The sequence below is a fragment of the Gastrolobium bilobum genome, unplaced genomic scaffold (genome assembly GCF_033153095.1).
Source record: "Gastrolobium bilobum isolate Gb01-03AN ecotype WA unplaced genomic scaffold, APGP_CSIRO_Gbil_v1 utg16205, whole genome shotgun sequence".
In the NCBI taxonomy this organism is placed as follows: Eukaryota; Viridiplantae; Streptophyta; class Magnoliopsida; order Fabales; family Fabaceae; genus Gastrolobium; species Gastrolobium bilobum.
The window spans coordinates 21826-49621 of NW_026895906.1; the positions used below are offsets into that span (position 1 = coordinate 21826).

Genomic DNA, 27796 nt, shown 5'->3' on the forward strand with positions numbered 1-27796 from the left:
CCATGTTTCAGGCAGACGAGGTGCACAATCAAAGCATGTCTTCTAGAACACAGTCTAGGTAATAACTTCTGGTCTTAGGAAAGACATACCCAAATATAAAGAGATTACTCTAATGATACTCTCTGTGAGAGTTCCTCATAGAGTCTCTTTGTGGGTCCGTTCAGTGCGAGCTATACCCTTATAGGTCCACCCACGACTTTAGCTAAGACATCTCCATATCTGTAGCACATGAGGTCTATACCTTGCATCCATATACAAATAGATAAGTCGTGCTAGTCTTACCCGAGATTACTACTGACCCCATTCTCAGTATCTCTAGACTAGGAACATAAAATTAGGAATAAACATCTGGTATTCTTGAATCCTCATGATTGTGATCTCATCACAGATACTCAAGAGATACCTATTTTATTCCACGGGGTTTATCAAGTTATTCATAATATATTAATATTAATATCGAGACATAATTATGAAACAAGATAAAGAGTGCTTTTATTTATTTGCGACGATATTAAAAAGGTCTACATCTCTGTCCTTATTTAATCATAAGATTGTCTCTAGGACACCCAAATACTAACACCTAACACGTCTACCGTTTCTTGCAATCAACATTCAAGATTAAGTTATCAACGATTCTTTCTAAAATTGATTAAATCTCAATCTGTTGGTAGTTTAATTCTTTACTTTATTCAAAAGCCTAAATTCTTATAACCTATTTCTTAGAGCTAACATTAACGCAAGAACCAGAAAGTTATAGAATTTGTAAGCCTATGCCTAGATCATACAAATTCTATCAATTAATCAATCGGAATCAAGACACCAACATCCCTATTGTCATGCAAGATTCTGTTGAACAAGTGGTGTAACGCCTGGCAACTTTCAAGGATCAATGATTGTCCTCACACACAAACACGAGACTTTTCAGCGTGCTTTGTCCTCACTTACACACTTTCCGGGAAAACTTCTCAAAAGGTTACCCATCCTAGAATTGCCTTAAGTCAAACACGCTTAACTATGGAGTTCTTTCGTTCCGTGCTACCGAAAGTAGATGCATCTTGTTAGTATAGGTAGTACCAATTATTTCTTATAAGCTATTCCCAACTGTACCATCCCATAACAGCACAGTCTCTGGAATCCCTCTCTTTCGGGTGTTGATTCAATTCATTCATGTACCCCCGTCACTGGAAGCCTGCCAGGAGCCGCTCCTTATCCATGCCCTTTCGTACCAGCGATCACTCCCTGCCCTCGTCAGCGCTCGGGATATTACATGCCCACCAGCTTCCACCTGGTTCGTCCTCGAACACACTGTACTGGAAAAGAGGCCCTGCTCTGATACCACTATTAACGCCTGGCAACTTGCAAGGATCAATGACTATCCCCACACACTAACACGAGACTTTTCAGCATGTTTTATCCTCACTTGCACACGTCCCAGGAAAACATCCCAGGAGGTCACCCATCCCAGAATTGCCCCAAGTCAAGCACGCTTAACTATGGAGTTCTTTCGTTCCGGGCTATCGAAAAGTAGATGCATCTTGTTAGTATAGGTAGTACCAATTAATTCTTATAAGTTATTCGCAACTATATCGTCTCATACCAACACAGTCTCTGGAATTCCTCTCTTTCGGGTGTTGATTCGATTCATTCATGTTCCCCCGTCGTTGGAAGCCTACTAGGAGCCGCTCCTTGTCCATGCCCTATCGCACCGGCGATCACTCCCCGCCCTCGTCAGCGCCCGAGATGTTACAAGTGGCTTCAATACTCAAGAGGGGGGTGAATTGAGTTTTTCAAAATCTTTTTGGAAAGTGTCTCCTTTGATATTTTAAAGAGTGTTTCTTCAATAAAATGATTTAATAAGGAAAAATCTAAGTGTGAGAGAAAATGTGTGATCAATAAAGTGAGCAAGCAAAAAGATAAACACAATCTAAAAATGCAATTTTAATACTAAAGTAAGGAGTTTAAGGTTAGAGAAATTGCAAACTAGATGTATCTTGGTTCGGTCACCACCACCGTGACCTATGTCCAAACTGAAGCCGCTCGATCAAACTTTTTCACTAACTATCAAGCTTGAGGGTGGTTGACAAACCACTGCAACCTTTCAAGACTTCGGGCTCTTGATGCCTTTCAATTTTTCACTCCAAATTTTCTTAGGAATTTGGTGATCTCCCAAGTGTAAAAGGTTCACTCCCCTAACTATTCAAGAAATCAAATTGAGGTGTTTAACAACGGCTAAGTACTCTCAAAGTACAGATTATACAAGTTGAAGAACTATAGGTGTTGACAGTCTCACAAGAATAAAGCTCAAAGAGAATTTATGATCAAGAAGACAAGAATAATGTAAGTAGTATGATATATATGAGTAATAATGATCGAGAAGTATAGTCCAATCAATGGAACAGTAATCTCTATTTATAGAGGGTCGCATGGGTGTTTTTCTACTCATTTTTACAAACTAGCCATTTTATAGTTGTTATTTTGTCTTCTGCAAAGTTGGTAATCGATTACCATTGGGTGAGTAATCGATTACCATTAAGGGTAATCGATTACTATTGCTTGGGTAATCAATTACCAACCCGTTGAAAGGTTGGATTTCGCCTAAAATTGGTTTTCTCTTGATTTAAATCAGTTTCAAATACTTTTCAACATTTGATAAACATTTAAAAATAGGTTTTCATTCTAGGACTGAATTTAAATATCAAACGATGATTTAATGCATGTATTTGAAAACATATTTTGAGCTTCGTTCACGTAAGAAATCAATTTCCCTTTCAAATAATCCTAAGTCCTAAGATATATTACTTTGAGATTGTTTGGACTTAGAGTCTTCTCGTGAAGCTTGAGTCTTGATCTTCTTTAGAATTCTTTTTGATGGTTGCACTTTGAAGCTTTCTTTGTATGCTTGTTTGTTATCATCAAAATCATTAAATCTTTATATTCTTCATGTAGAGTGCATTGGTTCCACAGATTCATGTGTTTATCTATGAGTGATCAGTTCATAACCAAAGCTAGTTATGAGGAAACAAATTAATTGCATAACTCAAATCATGAATATAAATTACAAGAAAGTTTAAACAGCGTTCAAGAACCCATTTGTTCCATTTCGCCCTAACTACATAAATAAATTTAGCTTTGCATAATCATAACAACAGAATTAAAAGATTAAAGGAAATTAAAATAGTTCACAGAAACTTAGCAGGAAATTTAAACGGTGATTCTTCAATCTTCTCTTCTTACTATTTCTTCTGCAACCATCTCCAGATTTTACTCCTCTGTCTCTCTGCCTTCGTCTCTGAGTCTATGCTGTCTTTCGAATGTTTGCAACGGCCTTCGTCTCGTCTTTTTTAAGAATTAAAATTGGGTTTTTCAGTATTTGGACTCGCTCGTTGATGAGCTCAGTGAAGCGAGATGCTCAGCAAGCATATTTTATTTCCTCGTTGAAGTGAGCTGCTCAACGAGCTAATTATAATGTCTCGCTTACCTTGCTTGCTGAAGTGAGCTACAGAGCGAGCAAGACTTAATCTTTATTAATTCTTTATTCTTGATTTTTATGTTAATAACTGATGCTAATTGCCTTTTGCCCATCAGATTAGTGATTTGTTACTTCATATCTGAAATAACCCGAAATAATATGAAAAGAGATTAAAATCTTATCTACTTGTTGGCATTTTAATATCTTTTAAGATCTATTAATTAACAATATATTCTTAATCATATTAATCATTATTTAAACTATATTTGACATTAAAAATAGTGTCTTTGACACTTATTAGTTCCCTTTCTTATATTACTCCATGCAACTAGACAGTGTAGAAGCTCAGTCGCAGTGCTCACTTGAAGAGGGAAATGAAGTGCTCTGAAGAAGGAAAAGAATGAGAAGTGCTATGAGGCTTGAGCAGTTCTTGCTATTGAAGAACCTGGGTGTGAAGAGTTCGAGCAGAAGCAAAGTGGGTCTACGATTTGATGAAGACTTGGTTATTAGTGGGTCTTGAATTCTAACATATGTGGTTTGGGACCAATATAGGATAATGGGACTAAGTTGGTAAAGCCCACATATTGGGCTAAGAAAGGGTAGGTGGCATCTTGAGCCAAGTTGGATTTGATCCATGATGTAACCTAATTAATATAATTGTTAAATTAATAAAATTAATTTGAATTCTAATTTTGAATTTTGAATTTGAAATTTGAATTTAAATAAAATTAATTTAAATTCTAATTTTTGAATTTGAAATTCGAATTTAAATATAGTCATTAAATTAGATTTAATGAAGGTGGGAAAAATAAAGGAAACCAATCAATTATATTGATTGACCAAAATTAAGGAAACCAATTAATTAAATTAATTGGCTGAAATTGAGAAAACCAATCAATTGGATTCATTGCATAAAATTAAGAAAATTACCCAATAAGATTAGAATTTGGTGAGGACGCTGATTTCACCTAATTTTAGGTTAATAAGGCGCCATATATATAGCCCATTTTCTTCCTTAGTTTCGTAACTCTTTTTCTCTAATTTTCTCAACTGAAACCCTAGCCAACACACACATCATTGTGGCGGCTATCTCTCCCTCTCTTGGGATCACCATTGACGCCACTCACCTTCTTCTCTTTTCTTGAGTCTAGTTACCTCCATTGAAGGGTATTGGGTCTTCGAAGAAGTGTTCTTCTCTTACAAGACAACAAGGTGGTGTGGATCTCCGTCAGAGGACTTGTGTTCTTCAAGTCTGAAGAATTGATCAAGAACGCATTTGATCAGGAACATTAATTCAAATAAAGGTATCAACTTTGAACCCCTAACATGTCTATTGCATGATTCATGGGTTGAACATGCTTGGGTAAAGGTTGCCTCTTTCGCATAATTTATTTTTAAATTTTTCCCTCCTTTATGTTCATGGCCTACAAGAGGCGACTTTTACTTAGATAGTATGCATATAACACAATCAAATTTTTTTCGTCTCTCTCTTATTTTTCTCTCGATGGTTCCCTTTTTCACATCTAAGGTTTCTTTGTTCATCTTATCTTACTACTCTTTCTATTAGGGGGCGTTTGATTGAGGAGAAATTTTGTGAATACTGGGGAAATGTAATTGATAGGAAAATGGTTGGAAAGTGAGTTAGGTAGGAAAATGTAAAAAAGTTGTTTGGTTGGGAAAAATTTTATCGGGAAAATTAAGTGAATTTATAATGTCTATGTTTGGATGTAAATAAAATATAGATGGGAAAGAATGTTGGAAGTTACGAAAATAACCCTGTCTTGAAATAATTTTGAATCAGAATGAACTACCCTTTATCCGTAAACAGGGTTCCATTTGTTAAAAAAGTGTAAGTTGCCAACGAGCATTTGTGCAAAACACGAAAAATATTGGTTAACAATGGAGCCAAGCAAAATGAAAAACCTTTCTAAAAGTTCTCATACGAGAACTCATCATCATGAAACAAAACCAACAGTCCTCATCATTCACAGAATCAGATTCGTTAAAAAAAAAGAGAGGATATATTTAACTGGAACTTTCGAACGAAGGCTTTCCTCCCATAGTTCAAACAAGTATCACTCAATAGGAAAAAAAAAGAAAAAAAGAAAAGAAAAGGAAGATGCTTTACCCATCTTTAGAAAAAGAAAAGGAAGATCCTTAGAAAAATAGCTCACAGAATGTGTGCGTTGAGAAGAGAAGCAAAAAGAGGGGAAGCATTCTCAGAGGGTATAATGGGTGTTCTGCAGTTTGAGTAAACAGTGGTTTACCCATCTTTTAACAAAAAACCACCGATGAAAAAGATTTATGAACAGTGCCGAAAGATGGGTATCCATAAGAAAATTGAAAAGCTATGCAAATTGGATAGATGGCCTTTTTGACTGAATCTATTTGACCAAACATTGGTTTTCAGAAATCCTTGTTTCATTTGCATAGGAAACTTGTGAATGACCGTGAACCAAACGGCTCCTTAGTGATTCCATGAGAGCAGGTGTTTGTGAGAGTAAAATCTACAGTTCTTCTATAGATTGTTGATACTGTGTGCTGAGATAGTGAGGTTTTTGTGGGCATTGTGAGAATGTGTTGTATTTTATCGAAAATGAAGCATAGTGAAAGATATCGAAGGACTCAAACGTGACTCACTTGCTTTTGACTTCTGCTTTTTCCAAAAACCAAAATTTTTAGATTTTAAAAAAAGTCAGATTTTAACTTTTTTTATTGACTTCTACTTTTTTCAAAAGCCAACATCCAAACACTGAAAAAATTACAAAAGCATTTTGTTTTTGTTTTAAAAAAAAGCAGCTTCTAAAAAGGTAGAAGCCCATCCAAACACTCTCTAAGAAGAGACGGAAAAAATATTAAAATATTTCTTTTTAATAACTATTTATGAAATCATAGCTATTTTGAATCTAAATACGAATCTATTGCACTCAATCACGCCCAAAATAGGGCGTGACCACTCACTCCCTACATAAGGCATGAGAGCCAATAGCAAAACGCAGAAGACGCAAAAAATTCTTCTATGATTATACTTTTTACAGCTACGAGAAAAGAGGCTGTGATGATGAAAGGCACTCGAAGGTCTAAGTCTACACACTCCTTTCAAGGATAAGAGGGGCCCCATTTGCTTACGAGCTTGCCTGTCACGAAATTACCGACATGGACGAGGTTAAGCACAGAGCTCAAGGATCCCAGTATGCCAAAGAAGCCTAAGATTGAGTGAGACGAAGATGAGATATTAGGAATAATCCACAACCATGATGACCCTCGGGTTATCAAAGTATATAGTAGTCACCAATTATGGCATCAACAAAGTGTACGCGGACAAGGGAAGCTCGACAAATATCCTATTCCTCATATGCCTCAAAGCACCAGGGTTCGACTTCAAAGACTTAACCCCCAGTACGAGGTAAATTGCTCGTCTTCAATGCTACTACCGAGAAATCGCTCGGAATGATAGAGCTGCGTCTCTTTCTAGTCACACCTCCCACTTCAAAATCCACTAACACGAAGTTCTCAGTGGTGAATATCCCCTCAGCATACAAAGTTATTCTGGGAAGAAAAGTTTTGACACGCGAACATTTCGCAACCTCACATTGCCATGAAGTTCGCCGCCAAAAATAATAAGATCGCCACGGTTCAAGGAGATCAAAAGTTGGCTAGGAATTGCTGCAACAAAAACCTCAGGCCAATAAAAAAACATTTCATAAATAAATACAGGCTTGTTTTTTCTTTTTTCTTTTTTCTTTTTCTTGTGTGTTTTATATGGTCATGATGTGCACTTGCTTAATAATTTACACTCTTGTGGATCTATTAAAACGATTGTCGATAAATATTTTTCATAATCATGATTAAGTAATTATGCTAAAGCTTAACAACTATTTTTTCCCTCCCTTTCTTTTACTATAATTTAAGCATAAATATTATTAGAGTTTATTATTTTTCATGCATGTTGTAAAAAATAAATTCATTTATTATACATTCATAAAAATGTATAGAATCCATGTTTTCTTTTTTTCTCTTTTCTCCTCACATGTGTCACATGGACCCCAGACACTTTTATGTGTGTAGGTTATACGAGATATATAAATTTAATTTATATAACATGAGAAATATTAATCTCACATTAATATAGAAAAATATTTGTCCTTTTAAAAAATATAATTTTGTGTCATTTTAGATGTAATGACGTCATTTTAGTGCATAATTGATAATTTTTTATATTCTCTCTCGTCCTTAAATTTAGGAAAAGAGAGGAAGTGGATGAGACAGAATATAAAAAATTATCAATTATACACCAAAATTATATCTTTAAAAGAACAAATATTTTTCTGATTATTATATTATTAAAGAAAGTTTGACTATAATAGTAAACATACGAAAGATCTAATTAATTACTTTAACAATTTATCAAACATTTTTAAAAAATAGCATTAAAGTTATCTTTGTGAATACTTTTTTTTTCCTCTTCGTTACAGCTTCATATTTCATTGGCTATAGTTTATTATATATATATATATATATATATATATATATATATATATATATATATATATTTCTTTCTTTTAATTTGTCTCTCGGTGACAATAACCATCACTTTTTCTTTCTGTTTCCATAATCATTATCGGCAAGCAAAAGGGTGAGAGCAATGAGCGGTACGAAATGGAAAACTGCCAAGAATCACGGGGCAAGTAACAACACTAAATCAGCCATTGCATATAATGCACACAAGTCAAACAAGGGTGAGTAAGGAAAAAGTTAATCATGTGCCACGTAACCATGGTGAAGCTTGATATAAACACTAAATCTATTTTATTTATTTTTTCAAAAAAAATAGACACATAACAATTTATGCCATTTGGTTTAGGATTATTAGTGGAAGTAGCTATTCTTTTTTTATATCTGTTATATATGCAGTACATCAAAAAACAGCTTCCGATGGATTTCTAATATTATGGACTCAATGTAATCTCAATCAAACTGTGATAGAAATACTAATACTAATCTCACACAGATTTTTTCAGTGTGTGTGTTTTTTTTTTTATAAACCATATGTATGCTCCACGAGAAATAATCTTGTTCGGGTTGAAAGTATCCTATTGCACACCAAACCAGTGGGCTGGGGATAGACAGGCCCAAACATAGTAGGAAGCAGCCTGCTTACTTGAGTGACTATTTTCAATGAATTGAGTGGTCCATGTCAATAATAGTACTTGTTGTTTTAGTTGTATTTAGAAAATGATGAAAATAGAAAAGAATGTAACAGAATTAGTTATATAGCCCATGGGAGAGGCGTGAATGAAAAGCAAAGAAGATTGTTGGATAGTTTCTCTCTCTTCTCCCTAATTCTCTCTGGTTCACATTCTTCTTCCTCTCCAGATCTAAGTCCCTACAATTTGGTGCTTTCATCAACCTTTTCCTCCCGATCATGGCGGATAACACACGCATGCGGGATATGCAGCAATGGCTAGAAGCACTTGAACAACAATTCCATGCGGCTGAATTGGTCCGCAAACAAGAGCACATGGATCTTTAGGAATCTCAAACTCAGCTGGATGAATCTCAGCAGCAAATACAGGAACCTCAGAATCGTTTTCACCAAGATTTGAATCGCCTTATTGAATTACAGAAGAATAATCGGGGCATATTGGGTTCCTGTCCAAATACGAGCTCTACTCCTGGTACAGATAATACCAGATCTCAACAAGTTAAATTGGATTTCCCACGATTCTCCTATGGAGATCCCACCATGTGGATAACAGCGGTAGAGAGGTATTTTGCCTTCTACCAAGTCCTTATTCTGGATCGTTTAAATTTGGCAGCGTTTCATTTAGATGAACCAGCTGCAAGTTGGTTTTATGGTGCGAATCAAAATGGCCTAATGCCTGATTGGCAAACATTTTGTACGACGCTACTACATCATTTTGGTTCGTCGGAATTTGAAGATCCCGCTGGAGCTTTGGTGAAAATTCAACAAACTGGATTTGTTCTTGACTACCAGTCCACCTTTGAGAAGCTGGTGAGTAAGGTTCCGGGTTTATCTGCCACATTACTACGCATTATTTTTATCTTGGGTCTCAAACCACATATTCGGCATTCTGGTTTGACCCTCAGGCCTATAGACTATCACGAAACCTTTTCATTAGCAAGGGTATTCGAAGACCAAGCCAATGATCACAGAATTACACGCCCTTGGCAATCTGCTACTAAACCAGCTAGTCATCCTCCACTCCCTAATACTACCCCCACTAATCCCATTCCGGCCTTACCCATCCCCCGTCTGTCTCAAGTTGAGATACAACAAAAAAGGGAGAAGAACCTTTGTTACAATTGTGATGAAAGTACTCTTTCGGGCACAAATGCAAGGGGCAACCTGCATTGTTATATTTAGAAGGAGACGATAATGATCCTGATCCTGGTCCTCTTACCAATACTGACGAAAACCATACTAATGAAGTGACACTTGAAATCAGCTTTAATGCCATGTTTGGTCATCGTAGTTCAAGATCTTTTCGTCTTACAAGAGCTATCAGAGGCAAAGACGTCCAGATTCTTGTGGATGGAGGAAGTACCCACAATTTCATTACTGATCGTATGGCTTTGTTTCGTGGTTTAACCATGCATCATATTAACCCTTTCCAAGTGCAGGTGGGTAATGGGGACACATTACACTATATTGCTTCTTGTGTTGCGGTTCCATTGAGTTTGAAATCCAATGCTTTCACTGTGGACCTGTTTGTTCTAGATCTCAAAGGTGCAGATGTCATTTTGAGGATTTAGTGGTTGGAAACGCTGGGTCCTATCATAACAGACTATTCACGGATGACTATGTCATTTACCCACAATAATTCCACTATTCTCCTCCAAGGTGACCGCTTTATTTTTGCCACCCAAATTTCCAATGCCCAACTTCACAAATTAGTATCCAAAGATTCAGCATCTTCTTGTTTTATGTGCCTTACCAGCACCGATTTTATCCCTACACCAGAGCCTTCACACCTGCCATCGTCACCGATTCAACATCTTTTAACCCAATTCCAAGATATTTTTAATACTACCCATTCCTTACCCCTTGACCGGAATACCAACCATCATATTAATTTGACTCCCAACTCTAAACCGGTACAGGTCCGTCCTTATAGATATCTGCACTTCCCGAAAATGGAAATTGAACGCGTGGAAGAGAAATGCTGGACACAAGAGTGATATGCCCTAGCCAATCACCTTTCAGCTCCCTAGTTCTCCTAGTACGAAAAAAAGATTGCACATGGAGGTTTTATGTGGATTACCTGGCGTTAAACGCAATTACAATGCTAGATAAGTTTCCCATTCCCACAATGGATGAGTTGTTGGATGAGTTACATGGTGCCCAAATTTTTTCTAAGCTAGATCTTCGATTTGGATATCAGCAGATCAGGATGAATTAACAAGATATGTATAAAACTGCATTTAGGACCCATAGTGGTCATTTTGAATTCCTAGTGATGCCATTTGGTCTATCGAATGCTCTATCGACATTCCAGGCAACTATGAACCATGTCTTCAGTATCTTCTTGAGGAGGTTTGCTGTTATCTTCTTTGACGATATCCTCGTGTATAGTCCATCTCTGCCACCATCAATTCTTTATCAAACAGTCTAAATGTTTATTTTTGCAGTGCAAGAAATTTAGTTTCTAGGGCATATTATTTCCGCAGTTGGTGTTTCTCCTGATCCCTCCTAGGTTCATGCTGTTTGAGAGTGGCCCACACCCCAATCTGTCACTCAACTATGTGCTTTCTTGGGCTTATCAGGTTACTACCGTCACTTTATCAATGGGTATGCCACTGTTGTAGCACCACTTACAGATGTGTTGTCCAAAGATTCCTTCAAATGGACAGTAAGCGTTAAGCATGCCTTCACTACTGTGAAGTCTTGACTTACTAACAAATGCCCCTATCTTGGCTTTGCCAAACTTTACACTCCTATTCATTGTGGAGACTGATGCCTCGGGAGTGGGCATTGGAGCTGTATTGCTACAACCAGACCATCATGTTGCTTTTTTTAGCCGAACGTTGTCCAAACTCATGCAATCAAAGTCCACCTATTACAGAGAAATGTATGCCATAACCACTGTCGTAGCAAAGTGGTGGAAATACCTCTTGGGCACGCCCTGACCACTGTAGTTTACATCACTTGATGTCACAAGTGATCAAAACTCCAGAGCAACAATAATTTCTTGCGAAATTGTTGGGGTTCAATTATTCTATACAATACAGACCAAGCAAACTAAACATGGCGGCTGATGCTCTCTCACGCCAGCTTGAGGTGGTTGCCACTACTGGCAACAACCCTGAACTTATGGCACTTAGTACCCCCATATCTAAATACATCTCCATAATACAGTCCGAATTACAGAATGATTCCTATGCTAAACACATTATACAGGAACTCCATGCAAATCCTGCTAAATGACCGCATTGGCTGTATCAGAACGGATTACTTTTCCATCCTCATCGCATTTTCATTCCTTCGAGCTCATCCTTAATTTTGCTCCTTCTCCATCAGTTTCACTCCTCCAAGATTGGTGGACATGTCGGAGTCTGTCGAACACTCATTCGGATCAATGCATCATTCACCTGGAAAACATATGAAAAGAGATGTTCAGCAGTACATACAACAATGTGAAATTTTCAAAATTCCCGAGCCATTCACCTTATGGTCTCCTACAACCCCTAGCAGTACCAGACGCCATTTGGTCGGATTCATCAATGGGCTTTATAACTCATTTACCCAACTCAGGTGGCTTCACTGATATTCTCGTAATGGTGTATAGACTTACTAAAGGAGATCATTTCCAGCCTTACCACTGAAATATTCAGCTGTGAAGGTAGTACAGGTATTTTGGGACACGGTAGGGAAGTTGCACGGTCCTCCAAGATCCATCGTTTCGAACCGCGACCCCATTTTTACCAATGAATTTTGGAAGACACTTTTCAAATTATAGGGGACTGCGCTTCATTTTTCGTCAGCTTACCATCCCCAATCTGACGGTCAGACAAAGAGGGTGAATCAGAGTTTGGAATAGTACCTGCGTTGTTTTGTACACGACAACCAATCTACGTGGCATCGTTTCCTCAGTTGGGCCGAGTTTCACTATAACACGGCATACAATCGTTCCACTCAAACCACCCCGTTTCAGGCCATGTATGGACGAATACCACCTTGTTTATTGGAATACACTATGCGATCCACTCCATTTGAAGTTATGAACATAGATCTCCATCAGCGTACTCTGGTCCTGGCATCAATGAAGCAAAACTTAAAAAAGGCACAAACTTTAATGAAGGCACAAGCAGATCGTAAGCGAAAAGACCATACCTTTCTAGTCGGAAATCAAGTACTCTTACGACTTCAGCCATAAAGTCAGCTGACCGTCCATCGACGTTCATCCCAGAAAATCAGTCTGCGATTTTATGGGCCTTTTGAGGTCTTGGAACGAATTGGGCAGGTGGCCTATCGTCTTAAGCCGCCGAAAGGTTCGCGGGTACATCCAGTCTTCCATGTGTCTATGTTGAGACCCTTCTTTTCCAATGGACAACACATGATCCAGCCTTTGACTTCGAACCTCCAAAGTACACCGCCGATGCATGTGCCAGCGGTTATTGTGTCCCAATGAATCATTTGGAGGCAGGGCCGTGAGACGCCACAGGTTCTCGTCCAATGGCAGGGATTACCACCGGAGGAATCTACCTGGAAAGATGAAGGATTCATGGTGGGGAAAAATATCTCAAAGATTTAACATTTACCTTCTTTCAGGGTGACAATAGAGGTAGAGATGCGTCTGAGACAATGAAGTAGGTGAAAGGTTTCGGACAACCCATCTCATCAACATCTGACTCGGGTGAAGACAGGCCTATTAATTTGGTCGCAGAAGCAACCAGTCAGATCACTACATCTGGTGTACTAATCCCTTCCTCAACCACCCAAGAGTTAGTAGCTACCAGCTAGCCTCCACGATCACCCAATCTCTAGAACCTTCCCACCGACAATGCATTTAGGCCACACATTGTGACATGCCAAACGAATGAAGTACTTATTAGGCCAATACATCTCGCAGATAAGATTCATTTTGATCGAGAAAGGGATGTTGCACACCAAACCAGTGGACTGGAGATAAACAGGCCCAAACGTAGTAGGAAACAACCTGCTTACTTGAGTGACTATTTTCAATGAATTGAGTGGCCCATTTCAATAATAGTACTTGTTATTTTAGTTATATTTAGAAAATGATGAAAATAGAAAAGAATGTAACAGAATTGGTTATATAGCCCATTAGAGGGGCGTGAATGAAAAACATAGAAAATTGTTGGACACTTTCTCTCTTTTCTCCCTAATTCTCTTTGCTTCACGTTCTTCTTCCCCTCCAGATCTAAGTCCCTACATATCCACATTATGGTGCGGCTAGCTCTCCCAATAATTTTTTTTGCATTTAGAAGGATTTGAACCCAAGATCTAGTTATGGGAACTAACGATGCCAACTGATGTTGACCGGGATCATGAGTATTATAACACAAGGGATGAAAATTATCTTAAGAAACTAGATAACATCAAGGTTCTTGGTTAGAGGGCATGATAAATGGTAATGGTGGGAAACCACTTGTGGATTATGAGAAGGTGTTTTTGCTGTTGATAGAGAAAAATGGTGCTCAAGTATTAATGACTTTGATATAGAAGGTTGCATGGAGTAGAGTTTTCTGAGTCCTTTAAACCAAAGTAACTCAATGAGGTAGTGAAAGACTTCATTCTCCAGTTCATTACTTAGGGAGATAAATACTAAACCTTATCATTCATTGTTAAAGTTTAATAATTTCTTTTATACTGATAATAAATTATTTCTATCACTTAAATTATTTTTTATATATATATATAAACCCTATCAATCATTGTTGAAGTTTAATAATTTCTTTTATACTGATAATAAATTATTTCTATCACCTAAACTATTATATATATATATATATATATATATATATATATATATATATATATATATTCATTAGTCATATTCTAGAATGTCAACAAATAAATTGTTACCATCAACAAAGTATATGTACATGTCATTTGAATACTTTTTTCAACTTCTAAAATTTAAAAGAGGAAAGGGGACTAATACTACCTCTGTATTCATTAAATATTCTAATGTGTATTAACCAAGATTTACCCCACCCAAGTGACTATTTCGGAATGACATTAAATTTGACTACACCCTTTAGAATTGGTATTGGTCACGAATGATTTAAAAATTGTAATGCGTATAGACCCCAATATTAGAAAGGGCTCATATTTGACAAGGCACTTGAAATTGGTCTTCTGATCAAGGGTCATAACTTTGGGATGAGCCCCCACATTTTTTGGGCTTTCAGAGTTGTTTGATTTATGTTGTGATCATGACAAGTATACCGATCGTACAATTAATAAAGAATGAGTAAAGTATCATCCCACGAGGATTAAATGCACCAAGTACTATTCTCATTATTTCATCTAATTTGGACAGATCAATAGGTGTAGAGAAGAATGATTTTGAATTAAAATAAGAATAAAAATAAAGACAATTGCAATGAAATTAGAATTTAGGAAAGAACGCAGAGAACTAGAACATGTATTAGAAATTTAATAATGGAAGATGTAGCTAGGGAAAATTCAACTTCGATCCTCCTTTAGTAGCTTAAATTAATTTCTATAATAAACTAACTCAATTATTTCAAACAATTCACCTTTTAATTAATTAATTGGTTAAATCTTAATTTCTTAGTGACTTTAACCCTTTAACCCAATTAGAACCTAATGCCTTAGTTATTCCTCTTAGGTTAAGCATTAAACTTGATGAATTTTGAAAGTTTGCAATCCAAGCAAGCCTGTGTCTAGATCATGCAATAATTGATATTTTACCCCTGTGTGGATTAAAATCCTAATATCCCTATTGTGAACCCTAACCCTCAAATCCTCATAAGAGTGATCAATTCATACAAGAATATATAAATTTAATCTAAGGTAAAGCACAAACAATCTGAGACAATTTATTAAAGAAACAATTTAAACCACAAAAAAGATTCACGTCGGATCCATAATCCTAACTACAAAAAAAAAACTTAGCCAGACATAGCTGGCTTAAACAAATCCAAGAATAAAAAGAAAATAACATAAACCATTAAGAAGAAGAAGAAGAAGAAAAGTTAATAGTTGAACAAATTCTTCAATCTTTCTTCTCTCCGAATCATAAATCTCCAACCAAGACTCTCCAAGAATGCTCTCTTGCTCTCTCAATTCAGAAGATTTGTTCTAGCAAAAGATACTCAATAAGGGTTTTCATTCTCCTTTTATAGCTTAATTCCAAATCTGCCCAAATCTTGATCAAATCTTTGGTGTAGAATTCTCTTTTAGATGAAATTTAATTCTATATAAAAACAGTCATGTGCTTCCTGTGCTAGTGGTGCACTACGTCGCTACAGGCACGGGATATATAAGACTTGATTCTAGCTCTAGCACTGGTAGCGCAACTCTAGCGCTAGGCGATTTTGCAATATTGGCGCTTCTAGCACGAGTTCCAAACTACTGGCACAGTCAAACAATGGCTTCAAGATTCTCTGGCGCTGACAGCGCCACTCATGCGCTACTGGCGCGGGAGACTTTGATTTGGCCTTCCTTTACTCTTCTGAATTGCTCTCTTTTCCATGTAGTTTTACCTACAAAACATAAGATTTCTATGAGAGTCTGAGCATGGATTATCATTCTTTATCATGATTGTAAGCTCTTTTAACTCAATTTAGATTAAATCCTTGCTCTTTTACCTTTAAAACATTATATGCCGGAGACAAATCAATTTACAATCTCAAACTTTAATTTAAATTGTAATTTCACATAATTTTTTAAAATTTATTTTATAAATTGAAACATGGTAACTTTTTTATCAAACCTTAACTAGGATTTTATCGTCAAAATAAGTAAAATTGATATTTAATAACAGTATATAATTAGGTTATATCAGTTATCAAATATTTAAATATGAAACGGGACAAACATGAAAAAATATAAAATGGATATATAATTATAATTTAAACATGAAACTAAGTATTTGTTTTTTACAAATAAAAAATAAATATAAACGACCTCAAAAATTTTATTTAACTGTCTCTAAATGCTTTATTCAGAGGTGGTTATTGTAATCACTTTCTCTTAATATAAAATTGATCAAAAATGCTTAAGAAACTGCCCAAAAATGTTCATTGGATGCAGTTATTATAACTGCCTCTATTATACACTTGGGGGCTACCTTCAAAAACGCCTACACAACTGCCTAGAAATGTTATTTGGAGGTGGTTATTAGTTATTACAACCGCCTCTAGCTTATGTCTGGAGGCGATTATTATGTAATCGCCTCATAAATAACATAAATTTGAGGCAAAACTCAAAAGTGCTTTTGGATGCCCCTCTAATTGCTCTATTTAGAGATGGTTTTGTTGTAATTGTCTTCAAATGTATATTAAAAGCGGTTAAAATAACAACCTATAATGAATATTTAAAGGCAGTCATTATCTAACCGTCTCAGTTAAGTATGAACCCTGGTAAAACCGCTTTTAAATTTTTATTTAAACCGCCTTAGAAAAACGGTATTTACCCATTTTCTTGTAGTATAAGAATCAATTACCTATATTATGACATTTATGTACGTTCTCTCTCTCACAACAACAAAAAAAATAAAAAAAAACACACGTGAAATTTTAACATAACTTCATTTTATATTTTGAGAAATTGTTTTTAAAAAAAAAAAAAAACACACGCATTTTTATATTAGAAGAAAGTGTCTTTCCCCCAACACAGACTGAACTTCAAGTCTCTTCAGCCCACAACAATTTCAGCTTCCGCTGGTGCTTGGTTTCTTCCCAAAATGAATTCAGCATTCAAATCCTTCATAGCAATCATAACGGCAATTATCAATGGGCCCAAAATAGCACCCTGCGAAACAACATTATCCTTCGTTCAATCTATCAATGTCACGGGGCCTAAAAGTATGCAGGTAAACTAGTTTCCAATTATGAAACAAGAATAAAGGAGTTGACATAAAGTGCCTAAACTTAATTGTAGATTTGTGAATTGTTATATGCTGAAACAATATGGGGTGAAACCTTGAGATTCAGGCAAAACATGATGCATCAAGTGGGTAAAAATTTACCTCTAGATTAGTTGGGAACAACATCATTCCCCCAATGATGCTCAGCCCAGTAAGATGTGCAAAATTCCCAGGCATATCTTCAAGAATTTCTGATGCCACATAATTCATGAGGAAAAGGTGAATAACAGACAAGACAATGGCAACCATGTATCTTCCTTCCATCACTAGTTGCACAGCTGCTTGGATTGTTACAAACCAAGATGGAAATGTTGGCAGCATAGGACTGATGAAGGCAGGGACAGTTGACATATACAAGAAATGTATTTTGAATAACCTAAATAGAAGCAAAGTAAAACATCCCTGAAAAAATGCAATCTGGACAATGGCAAAAAGGACTCCTGAAATAGCTTTATTCAAAATTTCAACACATCTAACCCTTGTGTGGTTTGAAATTGGAAGCATGCCAATCACTTGTGCTATTAGCCCACCAGACTCTGATATGATTAGATAATACAAAACCGAAATGAATACCATTAACTGAGATATAAAATTGCAAACCTCTGCTGCTCCGAAGATCATGAAATTTGCAATGGAAAACATCAATTTGGCATTGCTTCCAAGAATAAGTATATTACTAGCAAAAACCCTTTGAGATACACATGCCTTACGGGTGATCACAAAATTCGTGATGCCAATCAGAAATTCAGTCATATTATACTGTGCAGCCAAATCAAACACCGTCTCTTGTAACTTGGTAGCGTAACTTTCCACCATCCCACAAACATCATTCTCGTTCAACCACTTCTTGACACCAACTTTCTCAGCATAATTGCTCTCTTTCACATGCAATTTCAGAGACATCACCGCATCTTTCCCTTCAACTCCAATCTTATAAGAAAAGAAAATCACCCCAGCCGAAAACCCAACAACCATACAAACAATAAGCCCAAATGCCACAATAATTTTCAACCTCTTCAATACCGCTGTGGTGAAAGAAACACTGATTTCACTGTGCCTGAAGCTACTGCTCCTGAAAGAAGACAAAGTGGAAACAATATTTTTTGAGGTGAAAATAAAGCCCAACCCAAGAAAGGTGAAAGCCCCAAAACCACCAAGACTCTCATAAGCAATGATGAATAACCAAAAACACAAAAGCAAACCAAGCAAGTTGGAAAACCCACTACGCCTCCCAGTGGAGTGGTTCTGAGGCCTTGGTTTCCGTAGAATGAAGCTGAAAGAAGCTTCACGGATCTTAAGAAGGGTACCCAAAAAAATTGTGATAACAGCAACATGAACAGAAAGAAGAGTTTGTTTGAGGCCTAAGTGCAGTGTTTCGGACAAGAAGGCAACAAGGGTCTGGTGAATGCCCCTGAGAGGGATGGAACATAACACTGCCCATTGTAGGGGTCTTCGGAGCTGTACCAATTGGTTGAAAGTGGCGAAGACCACTAACGCCACCAATGCCATGGTTATGTACGGACGCAACATGTTCTAGAGTTAGATGACAGCACTAATTGACATATAAGGCAAGGCTGGCTCCTCAAGTGTACCTTAAATAGGCCACGAATATAATAGTGTATGATTATGATGAAGCCGTGTATTAACCTTTTGAGTTATGATATGGAATTTGTGTACCTTATGCATGTTTCAATTTCACTTAAAAAGTAACTTATATTTACCCTGCGTGGCCATTGTCGGAGAAGGGGGGGTTAGTTCAGCGTCAATCAATTACGTGTTTCAAGAAAAAGAGTCTATCAATTACAATAATCAAATATCAAGCTGCAAATGTCATCCATTGTGGGTCCAGCAAAAGCATTAACGACTAAGGTATGTATCTGAATAGACCACTATCCATGTGCCTGCGTGGCCCTTGATGTATAGCGTAGGCAATGGGAATAGATCGAAGAGTGCAAAAATGATTGGTTTGGAAAAAAAAGGAAGGGAGGGAGGTTTGTACCTGAGACTTGAGAGTTGAGACAAGAGTTGCTAATTTGAGCCAAACCCACTCCATTATCAATTTAACTTCCCAAACAAGAAGGCTGCTACGAAATTGACATCAATCCCATGTCGTCATTCGCTCTCGTAAGAATTCTTGGTTGGTTACGCTAAATTTGGCTTCAGCAAATTAATTCAATGTTATTTACCAAAAATAATAATAATAATTTTTAGTCAGAATTGCTAAATTCCTCTTTTATGCCTGAAAATTTGTGGTTTAAGGCCTTGCGAAAATAAACTTGTTAATGTGTATACTTTGTATCCAGCATCAAGAAGCTGCTGTCGGTTAGTTTATGAATTTTCATTATTAAGAACCAGAGTTATTGGATCTTTGATCAGCTGTTGTAACACTTTAAAATTTTAATTTTCAAAATTATGGTTCATATTATTTACCTAATCAATTCAACCCAAAAACTTAAACGGTTAGGTGAGTACTCTTTAATGGTTTATATTATGATTTTGTTTTTTCTGTAGTGAATAAAAATAAATTATTTACATTGAGCCCAAAATGATGTTATTTTATAACAGAAATCACGATATTTTTGTAATTTTAATTTATTGCAGGATTATAATAGTCTTTATTATTATAATTTTTTAATCTTTCAACCAGAACGACATTATTTTGTGAGTGAATGTAGATAATGTAAAATATTTTTTGTTATATTATACTCTAACACATATTATTTACCTAGTCAGAATCCCATTTCCGTATTACTTATTTAGTTTGAAACGGCCATGTGGTTCAAAAGTACAGAAAAATATTTATGCATTTAAATGCAAATAAGTTATCTGCATTAACTTTCAAAACGACGTCATTTTGCAATTAAAAGATTAGAAAATTATAATTATAAATACTATAATAACCCTGAAATAAATTAAAATTACAAAAATACCATGATTTCTGTCCCAAAATGACGTCGTATTGGACTTACTGCATTACTGCAGATAACTTATATGCAGTAACGGCAGAAAAATGAACCCTTAAAAGTATTAATTTGTCTTGTATATTCTGTAATATTATTATATATGTCATAATTAGTTGGCATCATTTAATTAAAAAAAAAAAGGAAACTTTTCGAACATTTTATTTAAAAAAGAATGCAAAGAAAGTACCTTAGAAATTGAAAAACACGTACTAATGGACAAAGCTCACATCCGGGAAGGTCGGATGAAAACTAGCCATGGCTAAAATGTAGAAAAATAAAATCGCAAGTTTAATGAAGACCAGATATAAATAAAATGAAATGCAAAATTCATTTTTATGAAATGAAAAGTTCACACACTTCCCTCAAATCCTACTGTGCTAAATTACTAACAAAGTTATCAATCAAGAAACTTCATCATATATCGATTAATTGCAGACATCAATTCTTCTACGGAGGCATAATTAATTAAGCTAAAAACCGGAAGCATAGAGACATGGCTAGCAGAACTCATACTTCTTTTAAGCCACCTTTCAGGTTTACATGTGATAAGCGTCACTCCAACCCAAAATAAATCTTAAAGTATTGGATGAGAATATATTAATTATTCTATATCTTTGGTATCTCTTTAACACCCTCTTATTTAAGTTCTTTAGACTTGAAGCATGGGATACAAAGAGAAGTGCATCTAAAGAAGCTCCCTAATAGTTTGAACCAAACAAAGTTTTTACAGAAGTACTCAATAAGTAATCACATTACTAAGGAAAAGGAGAAAAACTTTGGTAGTTCGGTGCTCCTTTTTACTAAAAGGATTTTTTTTCTCTTTTTTATCCATTTTTTTTATATATTTTCCTTTAAAAAAATTTATAAAGGGAACACTGAGTTTGGTGGGAGAGTGACCATTTTGCCACGTTTGGACAAAAAAATTACCAGACTGCCACGCCAACAGTAAATTTTGCCAAAATGCCACGCGGCATAATTCGCTACCCAGTGTAGCGAATTATGTATGCAAGTAATTCGCTACACAGTGAAGCGAAATATGCCACGTCAGAACCAAAAATGTCACATGTCAAATTTTGCAAAATTCGCTACATAGTGTAGCGAATTTTGCAAAATTTGACATGTGACATTTTTGGTTCTGACGTGGCATATTTCGCTTCACTGTGTAGCGAATTATGCCGCGTGGCATTTTGAAAAAATTTACTGTTAGCGTGGCAGTCTGATAAATTTTTTGTCCAAACGTGACACTTTGGTCACTGTTCCGAGTTTGGTTCTTCTGGCACCAAAGTTTTTCTCAAGGAAACGGTTCTCCAATTCTATTTTTTATTTCAACTGTTAATTTTATGGGCTTCCCTTACATAATAGGAGAGAAATTATCTTATATTGTGAGATAAATGTTAGGTAGTAAAGATCAGATGATCAGAATCGTTCTCAGGGAAAGGTTTATTTTAATTCCTTTTTCTTGATTCTATTTCTTAATTTTTGAATTGTAAGTAATATCACTTTTAAACTAAAGAATTGAATGAAATTGGTTTTGTAATTAAAACTGGATTAACAAATTGAACTTAAATGGTTAAGTACAAAATATCAACAATGAAAAGATTATGGAATTCTCAATTCACGGACTTTCCTAAAGCAATTCACATTCCTGCGTTTTTCCACTGTTAAAGCACTTTCATCACAAAATTTGAACTACTATAGCTATTTTAGCTGGAACTTCTCAGTTCCATATTTGTTCCTTAGAAGGGTCCTTTCACAAAGTCTTCTAAATCTTCAAGAAATATTATATCAAATACCTCCTTGGGTTATCCCTAACCTCAAGGATTTAATTAACAAGAATGCATTCACATGATTTCCCAATCATAGCTCATGCAAGAATGTTCAAGAATCTTTCCCAAGATTTTTTGAAACTAAGAGAGTTGCTAATCAAATGAAATAAAAAGATGCATAACAGTGTTCAATAAAAAGAGAAATTATCCACTCATCTTGAATTCCAGAAAAGGAAAAATTAACTAGTCATTTCAAAGAATAAAATTAAAGATTCCAAAATTGAAGTAACACACATTACCGAATACGAAAAGGAAAGGAAAAGTAGAGTGCAGTGAGTTATAGACCAGTACTTCTTGAAATGAAAAACTCCTAATGCTAGAACTACTCAATATTGCAGAATTTCAAAGCTTGCATGTGTTTTGTATTTGATCTCTCTAGAAAGAAGCTTGTCAATTCCCTATCTTCAAGAGCCAGAAGACTAATACACCAAGTTTAACAAAATGTTCAAGAAAATTCTAAAGAAAATTCACTCTCAACTGCAAATAAAAAATAAGACTTCAATGTGTACATCACAACCCAAAAAACGCCTTTTAACTAAAAATCATCCAAAGTACTGCTGGCGTCGTTCTTTATGTTCATCCAATGGTCCAATTTTGTTTCTTACTTTCGTTAACTTGGTCACGTGCTCTTGTGCTCTTCTTTTTTTTTAAATCTGCAAGCAATTCATAAAATATATAAGTAAATTACCAAATTCTTATTTTTTTAACCATTTTACCTTAACGGGCTATTTTCTTAGACAGCCCACTTTTCACCTTCAACCTGAGTTATATCAGCCAATCACCTTGAAAACAAGTTAATAATTCAAGCTTATTTCAAAGCTAACAATAAACAAAATGAAGCTCACAAATTAAAAAAAGAAGAAGCATATCTTTGTATGTGAGTGAAACATGAGCTATGAATCTTATACAATATAAGAAATTAATTTTCCATGCTTTATTATTATTATAATAAGGGAATAATATTTTTAGTATTGTAGAAAATAATTATATCTCCTATATATAAAGTGTATAAGGTCTATATGAGGGCATGTGAGGAAAAAAGAGAGAGAATATGAACTCCACTTATTTATATATATATATATATATATAGAAGACAAAATTATATCTTATAATATAAAAAATATTAATCCCTTATAATAAATATATTTCATAAAATAAATACATTTAATACAAAACAACACTGTCAATAGAGGTATTACTTTCCATTTTGCATCTTGCACAAAATTCGAAAACACGCACACACAAAAACCACATTAATCTGGCAAGTTGCAATTGTTGACCTTTGCAACATTCACCTCACTTTACTTTTGGAAAGCAATAATCATTTTCCGCCCTGCATGTCGACCCTACACGTGTTTGAATTTCACTTGAAAATTAATATAATTATTATAAATATATTATAACACAAGTACAGTGTGTTAGTGATCATAATATATTATAAATAATCAGTAACACTTGTGTTATAATATATTTATAATAATTATAAGGGCTTATCATTTTTTAAGGTGTCCAAGATAATTTTATCTCTGACTATTAAATTATAATCCTATAAAGATGGATAAATGATAATGAAAGAAGAGAGAGAAAAAGGAAATCATAACCATTCAAAGGTGAATCAATTAATATAAGAAAATAAATAAACAAAACGACGTAGTCTTGTGATAGCCGGAGATAAACTTATCTCAAAAAATATTTTTCCCTAATTATAATTAGTAATTAATAAAATCATAATTATTGTTTTGATTATTTTATACTTACTGATTTAATCATAATAAATAACACCCTAAAGGTAAAACAGATTAACTTAAATCATGTATTACTAATTAAATAATGAAATAGTCATTATATTAGTGTGTTAATTAAATGTTAATCATGTTACTGAATCCTTGTTAAAATGTAAATATATAATAATAATATTTTGTGAAATCTTATAAATAGAAAACTGTTTTGTAAAGTAACTAGTAATTAATAATTAATATAATTTTATTTTTTTAGTAAACAATAATTAATGTAATGACTGAATTGTTAATTGTAATTAGTGTTTATATTAATGGTAATCATATTTAAGTTATCAATGCCATAGAAACCTTGTATTAAAATTGATAATAAATATTGAAAATTATAAAGAGTAATTGTTAAATTTATTAAAATCCTAGTATATATGTCTCAATTAAGCGAGAGCCCGCGATGATATAAAGCGAGAGAAAATTGTTTTCTAGAGATGTGAAATATAAAGCTAATATAATGACAAGTTCACGAGCCCTGATTTTTTACCAATTTCTCGGGCACAATAATGCCTGACTTTTGAACACCCTAGTTGTTTCCGGAAGTGCAATCTCTGCCAGCTTACAATTTTAATATCAAAGACCAAATTACCTCTCTCATGTTGATACTTGAAAAATCATTTTATTTATTTTATAAACATTTGAGTCTACGTGAGAGCTCACTTACTAGAGATGTGAAATATAAAGCGAGAGCCCGCGATGATCTTTACTTGCTCTCTCATCCTCTTTCGCATGTAGTCCTCATGGCCTTTTTCAGGCCTTATAAATAGAAAATAAAGTACATGCCAGTCTCGTCAGCTAAGGGAACGAGACACCAGTTCTCAGCAACACGTCAGCCTTGGTGGCGGGATTGAAGCTGACTGGGATAGTTGACGGGATACATGTAATTGACGGGATTGGGTGACAAATCTTACTTAGCGTGTCATCAGTGTTGGGTATGACTTATACTTCGCATTTTGATAAAGACTTTAATTATCGGGATCAACAGAAAGGCAACTGAGGTTCAGTTTCCAGGTGAGCGGGCGGGGGTCCGGGGCAGTGCCTCCATGCCCGTAGAGGCTAGGTACTGTTGTGGGCCTCTGTTTTATTGTAATTTTCTTAGCAGTTTAGGCTTGGGCCCATGAATAGCTGTTGTTAGGGTTTTATAATCCTATTTATATTTGCCTTGTAAACTGAGAGACTTGTAACGAGTGGCGGTGAGGTGAATATAATACAGACATAGCATAAATTGGGTGAATCAAGGTAAATCGTTGTGTCTATTCTCTCTCTTTTTCTTTTTCGTTTTCAATTTGTGTATTGTCGATTTCCAACAAACACATTAGGTGATATTATGGGACTGCTGTCGTCAATCTTTTTGATGCGTTTAACTACTTTACTTTAGTGAAACATCTCAAAACCACTTTGAGTTGGAGATACATTTCTAAATTCTTCTTATTACGGTCGTTTTGCCTGCCAAATTGCTAACATTGATTATAACCGGGTTCCTCTTTGCTCACAAATATATTTAAATATGTTCCTTATCAGAGAAGGTGGGCTACACAAGTGGTTCTTCTTTCAGTTCTTTTCTTTGTTAACTGTTCTTAGAATAACTGAAAGAATTAAAAATTGACTCAAACCTTGAAGAAAAAAAAATTATAATGTCTGATAATATGAGAAATATGAGTTCTTTTGATATACACTTCATGGCAGAGGTGGTGGGTACTTTTATTTTGATATGAAATCATTGCAAGCACAATATTTCAAAATGGTGCAGTTGGCCTTATGGTGTATGCAGCTGGAATGGTATTACGCAACCTATTTCTGATTTTAATGAATTTTGGTTTGGTTTGATTTGATTTGAACCTTAGGAGTTAGGACTTCATATATCAAGTGATACATACCAAAAATAGTAATAATAACATTAATTATGTGCTTTTGGTCCTCTTTAGGCCTCAGACGTATTCCGATGCATCTACGTGGGCCCTAAGAAACTCATAGAGTCATAATGATTTCCAACGCATCTTTTTTTTTTTTATATATACCACTTTATATTGCAATCTTAGGTGCCCGTGATTTGTCCTAAGTAAAAAAACTAAAGATCCATTAGAGATGTAGTTAATACATCCATGTGCACCTTTTAGAAAAATAAAGGATGGGAAGTTATTGGTGGTTCATAACGGAGAGGATTTATCACAGGCACAGCTGATGATAAATCACTAAGGGCTTGAAGTTAAGGTGGAATAGTATGTATTGTGCATAGTGCACATGACTTTTAATAAAATGTTACAATCATGATAAGTGCATAGTTGAGGGGTACACCTATGTATTTAATAAGGAAGGGATTTGAGTTTTAATAGAATTCCCCCACCTCAAGTTTTGGAATTCTGATAAGTGAATGGGGATTTAAAATCCTTCTAAAAGTTAATCAAAAATATGATTATATTATTAAAAAAAGCTTGACTGAAATATTAAATATACAGTAGTCCTAATTATTTTAACATCTTATTCACACATTTTTAAATAGTAGTATAACTATAAAAGTTATTTTATGGAATATTTTTTCTTTTCTTTTTTTTGTGTGGAAATATTTCAATCGGTTTATCGTTTTTGCGACTAGTCCGATTCGAGACGGGTCCAGAATTAAGACTTTAAACCCCTCTTAAAGGTGTTACTGAAAAGAATCCAACTTTTCTTCTTCTTTTGGTCCAGCTTTATATTGCAACGCTATGTTGTCCATAATTTGTCTTTAAGTAAAAATAAAAAATTGGAAGGACCAACCAATGTAGATAATAAATACTCCATGCCCCACTCCATTATCGTTATTTTGGTTCATTTATTTCAAGTTGTAAACAACACCTACCTTTGTCATTTTCCAACAAAAGATTGACAATAAAAAAAGGGGGATTTCATAATGGCCTCCAAAGGTACAACTGCTGGGCCCAAGTTTCTACTATTATTTATTGAGAAAAGTGTTTATTTTTTTAAATGACACAACTTATATTTTTTTACTCTCATAAAGAGGTGAGACCCACATCTTTATTTTTTTGTCAACTCTCTCTCTTCTCTTTTATCTATCTATTTTTCTCTTTTAAAATGACACAATTTTATATTTTTAAAATGATACACAATTTTTCCTTATTTCTGTTGTTGATTCAAGGGGAAGAAGACCTTGGGTGACTATTATTTGCCTCCAATTGTAATAATTATAATACATGCTCACTATTAGCCAATTAAAAGAAGGGAAAATGTTTGTTCTTTTAATTGACATAATTTATGTTATTTCACTCTCACAAAGAGGTGAGATCCATATTTTTACTTTTTTTTATCCATTCTCTCTTTCCCATTATTTATCTTTTTCTCTTATTTAAAATGACATAACTTTACATCTTTTAAAATGATACAATTTTTTCGTTAAAAGGAATCGTGGTTATTTGGTCCCAAAATCAAAAAGTTGGAAAGAATCTGTTGAGCCGATAGCCCCAGTTACATCCGCCGTCCAGTATTCTGACACTAGTAGGGTTTAAACTCTGAGGCATGCATCACTTGTTCTGTCCAGAATCTGATACATCTCACATGATCAGATATATGCATAAATCTCGTAAAGTTATTAGTTGCCCAATGGTAGTCACAAATTCAGTCATGTTGTACTGCACTGCCAACACTTGTCTCG

General features: G+C 35.0%; 1 protein-coding gene across 1 annotated transcript; it reads right to left on the reverse strand.

Moving 5' to 3' along the window:
* Positions 1-17342: 17342 nt before the first annotated feature.
* On the reverse strand, positions 17343-19083 carry LOC133296773 (uncharacterized). Its single transcript, XM_061495829.1, has 2 exons — positions 17677-19083; positions 17343-17459 (listed from the first exon to the last, which is right to left on the reverse strand). Exons 1-2 carry the CDS (start codon positions 19081-19083, stop codon positions 17343-17345), a joined length of 1524 nt encoding a protein of 507 aa, XP_061351813.1.
* Between the last annotated feature and the right edge of the window lie 8713 nt (positions 19084-27796).